At 53.5% G+C, this 11,542-nt stretch overlaps 4 protein-coding genes across 4 annotated transcripts; 1 reads left to right on the forward strand and 3 right to left on the reverse strand.

The window, feature by feature from the left end:
- The first annotated feature begins 291 nt into the window (after positions 1-291).
- HD553DRAFT_202024 (ferric reductase NAD binding domain-containing protein) lies at positions 292-2,870 on the forward strand. Its single transcript, XM_046177105.1, has 9 exons — positions 292-507; positions 581-665; positions 744-901; positions 976-1,304; positions 1,410-1,505; positions 1,606-1,929; positions 2,017-2,293; positions 2,362-2,539; positions 2,606-2,870. The coding sequence occupies exons 1-9, from the start codon at positions 414-416 to the stop codon at positions 2,823-2,825; spliced, it is 1,761 nt and encodes a 586-aa protein (XP_046037619.1). The 5' UTR covers positions 292-413; the 3' UTR covers positions 2,826-2,870.
- A 45-nt stretch (positions 2,871-2,915) lies between these two features.
- On the reverse strand, positions 2,916-5,141 carry HD553DRAFT_340744 (uncharacterized protein; the record flags this gene model as incomplete). Its single annotated transcript, XM_046182578.1, has 4 exons — positions 2,916-3,803; positions 3,901-4,207; positions 4,273-4,688; positions 4,776-5,141. 4 exons carry the CDS (start codon positions 5,139-5,141, stop codon positions 2,916-2,918), a joined length of 1,977 nt encoding a protein of 658 aa, XP_046037620.1.
- Positions 5,142-5,174: 33 nt separating this feature from the next.
- On the reverse strand, positions 5,175-6,166 carry HD553DRAFT_340745 (uncharacterized protein; the record flags this gene model as incomplete). Its single annotated transcript, XM_046182579.1, has 3 exons — positions 5,175-5,265; positions 5,399-5,649; positions 5,738-6,166. The coding sequence occupies 3 exons, from the start codon at positions 6,164-6,166 to the stop codon at positions 5,175-5,177; spliced, it is 771 nt and encodes a 256-aa protein (XP_046037621.1).
- A 1,233-nt stretch (positions 6,167-7,399) lies between these two features.
- Positions 7,400-10,028, reverse strand: HD553DRAFT_201928 (uncharacterized protein). The gene is made up of 8 exons (XM_046177104.1): positions 9,704-10,028; positions 9,596-9,625; positions 9,279-9,515; positions 9,074-9,211; positions 8,580-8,990; positions 8,343-8,513; positions 7,813-8,283; positions 7,400-7,752 (listed from the first exon to the last, which is right to left on the reverse strand). Exons 1-8 carry the CDS (start codon positions 9,923-9,925, stop codon positions 7,612-7,614), a joined length of 1,821 nt encoding a protein of 606 aa, XP_046037622.1. The 5' UTR covers positions 9,926-10,028; the 3' UTR covers positions 7,400-7,611.
- Between the last annotated feature and the right edge of the window lie 1,514 nt (positions 10,029-11,542).

Raw genomic sequence — 11,542 nt, forward strand, 5'->3', positions numbered from 1 at the left:
CGAGACGAGATCATTGCGAAACCCGCTCATCGCCTGGCGAATATGGCGCGCGCCTCTAAGCAGATATACTTCCGAAACCGCTCACTATACTTCCGAAACACCTCAATTTACCTCCGAACGGCCCGAATTGCATCCGTATCGCCTTTTCGCTCCGTTTTCGCCGTCCAACCAGATTTCAGTTTCATCGACGTTGGCGTTCAAACTCGGTTAAACTTGACACAACCACGCACGATCAAACGCCAAGCGAAGCGCAGCAGGGAGAGAGGGGGGGGGGGGGATGTATATATAAGACTCAGCTGGGAAGGGAGGAGGTGGGAATCGTCAAATGTTATCTGAATCCGGCCGATCACCATCTCGCACCTCGACGTCGATATCGACACGTCATCGCCTCACCTAACACGCAACAGGAAAAGATGCAGCTCCGACCTCGACATGGCCATGCTAGCGATTACACGCCGAGCGAACTCGCCGAGATGCTCGTCGATCCTTACGACGATTCTCCTAAATGTAAGCTTCCAAGTACATGCATATTAGGCCATTTTTTGAAATCGAACATCCCGCGTACTCGTCGATTTGCCAGATACGAAGGGCATCATCGGGGCCGTCTGTGGGGTCATCCTCCTAGCCGCCTTGGTGAACCAGTGGTCACGTTACAAGCTCACCGAGTGAGTTGACAAAACAAGGCAACCCAGGTTATACGTCACCTCGTGCTCATTCATATCCAATCTTGCCATCGCGGGTAGGACCGGTGCCAAAGTCGCTTCCAAACGACCCATCCTCCGCCTGACCGCGGCCGTCCGATACCTAGCGACCGCCCCGACGCCGACGTTCAGTCGATACCTACACTTTCCTACTCGAGGAGTCGTCTTCCTCCTCGCCGTATTCTGGACGTTTGTGCTGGGTGAGCCTCCGCTTCCCTTCATACATCGTCTTGATAGAACCCGTACTGACCTAAACCTTCCCACGTGTCCCTAGTCTGGAGCTTCGCCGTAACCCCTTACTACCGCTCTCGATGGAACGTAGGCTCCCCACCCTTAGCTATCCGGACGGGTATGATGGCCCTAGGCGTCTTTCCCTTCATCCTCGCTTTCGGAGCCAAATGGAACCTGGTCACCTTCGTTACCGGGTATTCTCACGAGAAACTTCAAGTGTTCCATCAATGGTTCAGCCAGTTGTTCTTTGTTTTGAGTCTTTTGCATACTTTTCCGTTCGTCATGGCAGGAAGAGAAGTCAGGCCGAATAAGGATGGGTTGAACCCGATGGGGTTGACGCAGATTGGGTATAGTTGGCATATCGGCAAGGTGGTGAGTAGGAGTCTCTCTTGCTCCCGTCACTCCGATAGCCCACTCGAAGGATGCTTGGGAGGTGCTGAATACACCCCGCTTTTGCTTTCTTTGATATGCTGACAGTACTACTGGACGGGAGTGGCCATGCTCATCACCCTGACCTGGCTCTGCTACGCTTCGTTGACCCCGCTTCGACAACGGTGGTACGAGATGTTCAAGGTGAGTCTCCGGCCTCTTCCGATCGATCACGCCATCATGAGAAGACGAAGCTAATCAAACCATATACATATCGACCACGATCATCGATTCAATTTAACAGCTTCTCCACATCATCTCCGCCATCCTCTTCAGCGCCTTTTTCTACCTCCACTGCAACGCCCTCCTCACCTCATGGGACTACCTCTACGCCACAGCCGGTCTCTACGGTATCTCCGTGGTCATGCGTTTCGGCCTCATGCTCTTCAGGAACGGCCGTGGGGTCCCGCAAGCCCAGATCGAGGTCTTGCCAGGGGATGCTGTCAGGTTGACCATCCCCACGCCGAAACATCAGTGGAAGGCCGGTCAACACGTCTTTGTCAACTTTTGCAAGACGAGGTTGTTGGAGAGTCATCCGTATACCATCTCGAACGACGCTAATATCTACGTGGGTATCGTCTCGTCTATTCTATATGTGTTAACGCCCGGGGATTACAACTGACGATTCGTCACTCTTCGTCTATCACCATCGCAGTCGCACAAACGCGAGATGGTCATCGTCCTCAAGACAGACGTCAAGGGCGGGATCGGTGCCCGTCTCGCCTCGCTCGAACCCGCTACCACCCCCGTCCTGCTCGATGGGCCATACGGATCCGGTGCAGATCTCTCCCGTCATCACGTCGCCGTCCTCGTCGCCGGGGGAAGCGGAGCCAGCTTTGTCGTCTCGATCCTCAACGACCTCTGTCGGCGTAGCGTCTGGGGCGAGTTGCAGACCAAGCACATCATCTTGCACTGGGTGGTCAGGAATGAAGGTGGGTCGGACGCTGGACTTTGATCTTTCCCGATGACCCAGCTGACGGCGGGGGCGATCCACTTGCAGCCTGTCGAGCATGGTTCGAGGACCAGATCAACGCCGCCATCGCCATGGCGCCCAAGGGGATGGTCCAGGTGCACTTGCACGTGACCGGAGTCGACGCTCAATACGGCCTGCAAGTCGAATCCAAGACCGATGGTAGCGACGCTGGAGAAGCCGAGAAACGATGCCGAGCAAAGCCGAGGTGAGTCCCCAGCTCCGACGAGTCTGCCTGTTGTCATCTCGAGACTGATCGACATTCTGCTCGTAGCCGCCCTCACCCCGCTTGGACCATCTCCAATCAACGCCCATATTTGCCCTCGCTCCTCGAGTCCGCATTCGAGCTCCCGGGATGCGTCGGGATCGCTTCGTGTGGGCCGACGTCGTTCACTGACGATGTGAGGCGGGCGGTCGCTTCCAAACAAAAGAGCATGGCTCTCGGTCACGACGTTCGGGATGTGGAACTCCATACGGAAGAGTTTGATTGGTAGCAGGTTCAATTTGGGTGTTTCGTTTGCGTTTCTAGTTCTGGCACTGTATCGAGATTTGAGCGTACCATACTGTACGGCAATATGATGGCACTATGCATCCGTTGCGATTTTTTGGACCATCTGGGACATGTTGTCGTGACCCTTGATGTACCACCCGTCCAGCGAGGCGTCTCCCATCATGGCCTCTTGTTTAAGTCGGACGTCGGACGAGCCCAATCCGGTGATGGCATAAATGCGGGTCTTTGTCCATCCATGTTCATCTTCTATCCGACGCATCTCTCTCGCTGCGGTCACGCCGTTCATCCGAGGCATTGAAACGTCCGTCAAGACTATTCGAGGTGCAAATGTTTCGAATTTCTCCAGCGCGTCGATGCCGTCCACCGCGGTTTCGATCGCGACACGATTAGCCTTCATTTGCTTTTGAATCAGCCTGACTAAAATCTTGCGGCTAATGTCGTTGTCTTCGACCACAAGGATGCGGGTCGGTTCCGTGTCGTCGCTAGTCTTTTCAGCTTGAGGTCGAGCATGTCCACCGTCAGCCAGTCCGTTGGCAGCCTTGTTGAGTATGATAGGAACAGCCTGCTTGTCTCGAGTGACCACAACGTCGCTATTCCGAGGCGTCGGTACTAGTACGCCATTCTTGACCTGTCCAATTATTTCCCTCTGAGCAGGCGAGAAAGTCGCATTGGCCCGTCCGTCACGCAGGAAAGTCACCGGACAGGCGACGGTCAACCGGGTCCCAAATCCGACCTGAGACTGCAGATTTGCCGTTCCGCCCATCTCTTGCACCATCCCGCGGACGATATACAGACCCAGCCCGGTACCGATCGCAAACGGGTTGGCCTTGGTGAACGGCCGAAAGACGTCCTTGAGGAAGGTTTCCGGGATGCCACACCCAGTGTCCTGTACCACGAGTACGAACCCATCCAGCTCCCGGGAACGCTCGAGGCGGACGACGATCGATCCGTTCACCGTATGCTTGATGGCATTGGTAATCGCGTTGAGTAGGATACTGACGACGTTATCATCATGTCAGCCACACACCATATTGAGCAAAAGATGTTTGCCGACCCACCGTTGATACCTCGCCCGGTCGACCCTGACCGACCAGTCCATCGGGGTCGATTCGAACACCAACTCGACATCGCCCCTTGCCTTCCGCCCGACCGATCGTCATGGTCTGCCTCGTGAGCGCTTCGAGATCCACCTCTTGCTTGGCTTTCGGTTCGCCACGAGATCTGCGTGCGAAGTCGAGCACATCATTCAGGATGTGATCCAACGTGCTCGCGCTGGATTCGACCATCTCCATCGCTTCCCTCGCCTCGCTCTGGACATGTGGGCGGACCAGTTCGAGCCCCGACAAGATCCCGTGCAAAGGCGTTCTGTCGGGCCAGAAACGAGGTCAGCTCCGTCGTCACATTCGCATCTACCGCCTGGTTCGGCTCACCGCAATTCGTGGCTGATGGATGACAAGAAGGTCGTCTTGGACGCGTCCGCAGCTACGACCCGTCGTTGCAAAATGTACGCTCCGAGGATCACGCCAATGGTGTTGATGAAGCTCTCATCTTCCCGCGTGAACTTCAGGTGAGGCGAATCGGTCGTCACCACGATGCAGGAAAGAGGCTGTGCTTCGGTCATGAATGGGACCACGATATGACCCTGCGTCGAGCTGGGCAGCCATCTTTCCAATCCGGACGTGCTGCCCGAGTCGTAATGTTGTGGCCCGGCACCTCGCCTCTCAAGGTAGTCGGCCAGCAAATGGGCATCGAGAGCGAGCCCGACCGGTCCGTTCTGAGCCATGACAGACTTATGGGTGGAGATGGCATCCGGATCCAAGGCGTACACCGTCCGACCTCGCAGTTCCTGATCCGGATCGATTCGCCATTTTTTCAGCACCTGGACCGAATCATCGACCCCTCCAGAAGTTATTCTACGGCACTCAAAACTCACCCTCGCGACGATCCCTCGCATATCAACTACTCCCACCGCACTCGCACGGCTCAATACCTGCCGGATGCTATCCACCGCGAGCCCGGCATGGCGTTCGGACAAGTCTTTTCCGGAATCTGTCCTCGATCCGTGATTGTTCACCAAGACCCTCTTTGTCAACTCGGACACCACCGCTCTGGCCTTGGCCGCTCTGAGCCTTCCTACGCCATCCCACGTGCTCCTGAGCTGTCTCTCCAGTATCCTCGTGAGCTGTTTCAAGACCTTGTCGTCGGCTCCCATCTTGATGTCATTTGTACCTTTGTTGTTGTTGACATTGTTATTGTTGATGCTGCTGTTCGTGGACGATGACATCGGCTTGGTGGACATGACGTTGATGACCCCGAGAGCGACCCTCTCATCCTAGTCCCTCCTCGTCGGGTCGATCTGGAGGGTGACCACCGAGGCTCGATAAGACCGTAATCCACCGTCCGGGGCGACGTATGGGTTCCCACTGTGGACGTCATATCGCCAGACCACCATGATCGACAAGGTTGATTTGGCAAGGTCAGCTCGGTTCTCATCTGGTCGAGACGGGACAACGCAAACGTCTACCCAAAAGAAAGAGAAAGAATTAGGCGACGTACCGGTACCTCCAATCCTCCTTCAAATCCTTGACCACCAAATCCTGGTCCGTCCACAGTACCGAATGTCCACACATGCTCGACTCTGGTAAGACCTTCATGCCGTTCTTCAACCCCGCTGCTTTTAAGGTGGAGGGGTCGCCTTGGACGGCCATGAATTCCTGGCTAGATCCGCGGAAGAGGGTGAATGTCACGATGGATTTACCGCCGTAGAAGGCGTGGACTAGGTCGACGGTTGATTGGAAGTTTTCGACCTGTCGAGAGTTATATTTGGTGAACATAGCACGTTACGATCAGCTAACAACGAATCACTAGCCGGAACGAGACTCCATATCGAGATACCCAGACGACGAACCTGATCCGCCGAGTACAGATCATACTCCTCGACACACCGTTCCCTCTCCGGCTCCCTCGACCCTCTCGGAGGAGGCAAGAACCCGTACCTAGCATAAAAGTCCTGACCCTCTTCGCTGTGTTCAAGTCGATCTCTACCCGATCATAAACCGGGGCCGTTTGGAATTCTTTGACGTTGAACGCGTATGCTTCTTCAGGATTGGAAGCGTTAACATTGTCGGTCTGGCCGGAGGGTGTCTGTTTCGAAAGAGGGAGAGGCGGAGAGCAGGGAGCTTGGTCGGCCATGAACCCGCCTTGAGAGTAGGATCGAAGGAAACGTTCCCATTGAACGAGTTCGTCCTGTAATTGCGGGGGCGGGGGCGGGGGTGGAAGAGGGTCGTTCATGGGCGTTACAGTAGTAGTGGTGCCGATATCCATGGTCGTTCGTTAAAGGACCATGATCTCCAAGATCTCTGGATACCGACCGAGATGGTAGTTGCTGTGTAACTGGCATTGGTGATACTAACTAGCTCTCAGGATGAAGCAGGGTACATGATGGTTTATCAATCACCAGTCGATGCCATGTGTATATGTGTTCATCCATCTCTCTACGAGGAGGTCACCTTTCCCTAGTGCCAATCACCCCGGGGGCGACCCTAGGGAACCGCGACTTGCGACTTGAGACTAACCCCTAGTAGAGTCGAATTTGATGACCAAATAGTAGTACCCCAACGTCTTTCATGAGCTAGAGCTAGAGAAGTAGTGATCCGATCGATCTGACCATCCTTTTTGCATCTTTCCCCCTTCTCAACCTCGGCGGCGTTCCGAGTAACGAACGCTCAAACACCACACCGGGTCCAAACTATGAGGTTCTTTGTAATCTTGTCGATCTCACTATATCTGCGACCTGTTGCTTGATCAATTGATCCAGAGCTATGCGATAGCGCGATAATTCACAAATGTCAAGATCATCGTCGTCGTCCGTACTTGATCGCCTACACGATCGTCGCGTTTGTCATCGCAACCTCTTCTTGGTCCGTCCCATCGAGACGTCACCGTGTTCGCCATCGAGCAATCACGTGCTGTTCGTCGAGAGCTTAGCGACAGTCTCTCAGTAGATGCAGATGGTATCAGCGGGTCAGGTAGGTCTTTCGGTCAAGCAGATATTCACTCGGGACGAACCAAGGCCTTACTGAATATACCACTTCAAGTGGCACTGCGTCTCCTGGTAAAGTGGCAGTTGCCAGAACATACGAGGCATGGTAAGGGTACGGACGATTGCGTCCAGGTCAGCTCAATCTTGTGACCTCAGCTCTCAGGCTGTCACCATGTACATGCCAAGCATATAGCTCGATGTGCTGTCAATGCGGGACTAGGTAGCGGAGGTCTCGGTAACAATGATGAAGTGATAGTCAATGCGCTTTCAATCATGCGTTTCCCTTGTCCCAGACATTCATAAGTTCATCGCTACATCGTTCTTGACATAGATATGTGACACATATAGACCGGCTCCCGAGTACTGGTAGACAGGAATAGAGTTGTGTGCCCGGGCTACAGCCAGGCTACGGTCTATACATAAACACACAATTGGAAAGTGGTTCGATGGTAACCAATAAGTACACGGCGATATATACGTACATAGCTATATATGTGTACGTGTGTTTCAGACAGCCGGGCTCCGATGTGATTGTATTCGTAAAGTGTTTCAAAAGCGTAATCGTAAGGTCTGTCGTCGTTGAGAAATCGATCGTTTCCGTAAAGATTTGTCCGTAGCATTTAACGACGGGTCGTGTCCTCTTGGGACGAGTGGCCGTAGCGTTTAGTAGCCAAGCGGGGCCTTTAGGGACGGGAACGACCTAGTTGGAGGTTCACCATCGATCTGGTCAGACTCGATTCCTGGAATTTGCGTAGTGAGCGGCCAAGACTTTTCGGCGCATCATGAGCAGACTCACCTCGGGGCTTGTCCCCGGTGCTTGGAGCGGTTCGTCTCCGACGTAGATAGCCGGAGGAGTCGTCGCACGCTCCTATGGTGTTCCACATGAGCCATGGCCTCTCGGTTTGAACTCCCCTTGCACATTACTCACACTGATCACCGCCCCTTCACTCTGCGAAAGCATCTCCTCGGCTATTGTCTTTTCCGTCGTATCCATCTGTGCCGTCTTTCCCGTTTGTTGCATCGCCTGTTTCGTCTTGTTCTTCTCTTTCCCGCTCTGCTCCGCTTCGTCTACCGACTCAGCCTTGGCATCTTGCGGCTGCTTTATCGCGATGCCAGTAGCGGCCTGCTCCCCCATCTTTCCCCCCCGCTCTTCCGCTTGCTCCGGCTTCTTGACCTCCTGCCCCTCCGCTGGCTTCGGGGTTTTCGTGTAGCCGCGAGCGGGTATTTCGAACTTGGGGATCTTGGTAGGCAGCTTTTTGGCTGTATTCATCAGCACCTCCATCCGTCGCGCCGCATCGGCCACGTTTCGCATGTTCTCCTCCATGACTTGCTGGATCGCACCGAGAAAGGCCTTCGGGTCTTCGGCCCAATTCCCCTTCGCGATCGTACTGCAACGAGTCTGATCATGACGGAGATCAGTGATCGCATCCACCCGTACGCTCGAGTCATGAGACTCACCTCGTGACGGGTCGCTCTCGCTGACATCCTGAAGGCATATTCAACAGTCCAAAACTCGCCACAGATCGTCATCGACAACACGAAACGTTCGAAATCTTTGTCGCCCTCCAGAGGCACGTCCATGTACAGCTGAGCGAAGGTCGCTAATTGGACAAACATCGCATTTTCCGTCTGTTTGGAATCCGGGGTTATGATCAGTATGAACTCCGTCTCATCAAAAGCGGGCCACGCGCATACCTGGTTGCGAGCTACTTTCATTTCGGGGGATCTATCCTTGTGAGCAAGCGAACCCGTGACCTTGAACTCCGCGAGCAACAGCTCCCACAGAAGCGGAAAACCGGGGTAGTTCTTAGTGCTCTTGAGCGGCGCCTTCTCTTTCGTCAACTTATCCAGGACGATGCGAAGCATGGCTCTAGCCGATAGCGGATGGTCTCCGGACGAGGGGTCCCACTCGAAGTCGTAGTAATCGAATTTTCTCATGAGCTCGTGCAGGTTTGGATGTTTTGGGTCGATGTTGATAGTCATATCGGAGTCGGGTTGTGAGAGATCTTGGCAGTGGGTGATATTCGCAGGGATACGATTCCAGATTCCAGGCTTAGTGACCACGTATGCTACCGGAAGGTCATTAGGTTTCGGATTGAGCCAGTTCTGTGGCAACGATGAATGCGAAACCCCAGACGGCGTTAGCCACTATCTAAAGCTGGACACATGCGACGGACTCCGCAACTTACTTCCAAGACCACTTGCATCTTTCCATCTAATTTCTGTTCCGGCCAGACGAGAGTTATGCGTTGCGTCGCCAGGGTTTTCAAGCTTGTCACCGCCTCGGCCCAACCGTCTCGCTTCTCGGCGATGTCACGCAGTGTAGCCTAAGACACCACCGACTAGCTGATCAGATTCATACCGCTCGTCGTGCAAGGATAATCGGCTGCTTACCACATTTCCGAAGATGTCGTACAGGTAAAAGTGCTCGTGCATACATTTTTGAAAGGGGACCACTTCCGCGGCCTGAAGCCGGAACTGATAATAACCGGGCGTACCATCACCTGCAGTGATATCGGATCTGTTGGCGGGAGGTTCGATGGCCGACGGCACCAGCTCTTTGTTGAATTCGCCGAGTTGAGACATCGAGTCGCTCGGATCGAGGTCGCTGTCGTCGAAATCCGAGTTTAGCTTGAGAGAAGGAGCGCCAACGTATCAGCGATAGCGGGCGAGGCGAGATATGATTCTCGTTTCGGATTGTAGTTACTTACAGCGTTCTTGTCTTGGACGATCGAGTCCGACTTTGATACGAGCAGGGGAGACACCGTATTCGATCAGCGAAAGGAGGCGAGTCACAACGTGACTGGCTGCAAACTCACAGGGTCCGGGCTGGTAAGACTCTGACTACTGATATCAGAAAGAGGCGGGATCGGGCGTCGTCGAAGGTCCTCGGGACGTTTGATGTTACTTTCGTCTGAACTAGATCCGGTGTCTTGATTCTCTGTGATATTGGTAGACTTGCCGCCCCGTCCCAATGCGGCGACCGACCTAGCCCAGCGTCGTATGCCGTCCGCGTTGCTGATTGGTGTCTCTGCTACCATATAAAGTGCTTCCTGGCTGAATATGCAAAGAGGTCAATGGGCGATGCGATGACCAAGATGTTGATGTCGACGATTCAACGGTGATCGATGTTGATGATGATGGAATATGGACGATGATGATGTATCTGCGAAGTTGATGTGTTTGTTGTTGTTGTTCCCACGCGCACGGACATTGAAATTTGTTTCCTGATGTCCGTTTAGCCTCTTCACGCTGAGAGTCCCCACGACAACAAGTAACACACGAGATAAACAGGGAGAAGGCATCGGTGCTGACTGTCAGAAATGAGGGTGTCCGGCACTTGATCAATAGCATGATGCATGATGAGCGTGCGCCATTCCCGGCTACCAAGGTGATCTGTACGACGCCTCTGTTAGAACTCAAGATATTGCTTCATCAATGGCATGTGCTATCAGTCAATACAAAGGTACTGACCTGTTAGAACTCAAGATATTGCTTGAGATCTAACAGTCAAGTGGTGTATATTGATGATCTAGTTGTCCGAGATTTTCATCACCGGGGTGAGGTCCCAGCTTGGGTGATGCTGACTAAGCATCACCCCAGTCCCCAGTAATCCTGGGGAAATAATCCCAGTAATCCTGGGGAAATAATCCCGGTAATCCTTGATTACATGCGCCCGCGCGCACCTACTTTCTACACTTCCCCTCGGACTTCTCTATTCAGAGGTGGACGACATTGATGTAGGTGCCCTGTTGATCTTCAGATTCATGTCAGCGCAAAGTACTTGGAGCTGTTTTCCAGTGATTGGCTTGGTGAGAAGATCCGCAATCATCTGTTTAGTGTTGAGGTATTCGACCTCGATCTTCTTGTCCTCGATCAGTCCCCTAAGAGCGTGGTGCAAAACATCAATATGTTTTGTCCGAGCATGGTTGGTGGGATTCTTAGCCAATGCGATAGCTGGCTGGTTGTCCTCAAAGATGGTGACCGGTTTACCATCATGAAATCCTAGTTCCTGATCCATGATCGAGAGCCAGACTGCTTCTTTCCCAGCTGATCCAAGAGCGATGTATTCGGCCTCCGTGCTAGACCAGGCTACTGTGGTCTGTTTCTTGCTCTGCCATGATACCGGTCCATTGGCCAATGTGAACACATATGCCCCAACAGATTTCCTATCTCCCTTGTCCCCGGCATACTCAGCATCCGAGTAACCAGCAATTTTCTGATTGCCGTCTCGGTGATAGACAAGACTGGCATCGATGGTGCCCTGAAGGTACTTCATTACCCGCTCACACGCTTTCCAGTGTGTCTCCTGGTAGGTCGAACAGAATGATGCGAGGTGTGAGATTGCAAAGGAGAGATCCGGTCGTGTCCCCCGAGCTAGATAATTCGCCTTTCCGATGAACTCCCGGAAAGGAAACCTGGTATCAGGTGGTGGTCGGTCTTCAGGTGGGAATGCGCTGATGACCTCTTCCACTGGAGTCTTGACGGGATGGCAGTCAATCATATTGAACTGTTCCAGGATCTCCCGAGCAAACTTCTTTTGAGATAGGGTGATGGTTCCCTTCTCCCGGTCCTGTTCGATCTCGATCCCCAGTAACACCTTGGGATCATCCGTCCACTTCATCTCAAACCTGGTGTTGAGCAAGGCTTTGGTTTCC

This window comes from Filobasidium floriforme (genome assembly GCF_021052385.1).
Source record: "Filobasidium floriforme strain CBS 6241 chromosome Unknown HD553scaffold_7, whole genome shotgun sequence".
In the NCBI taxonomy this organism is placed as follows: domain Eukaryota; kingdom Fungi; phylum Basidiomycota; class Tremellomycetes; order Filobasidiales; family Filobasidiaceae; genus Filobasidium; species Filobasidium floriforme.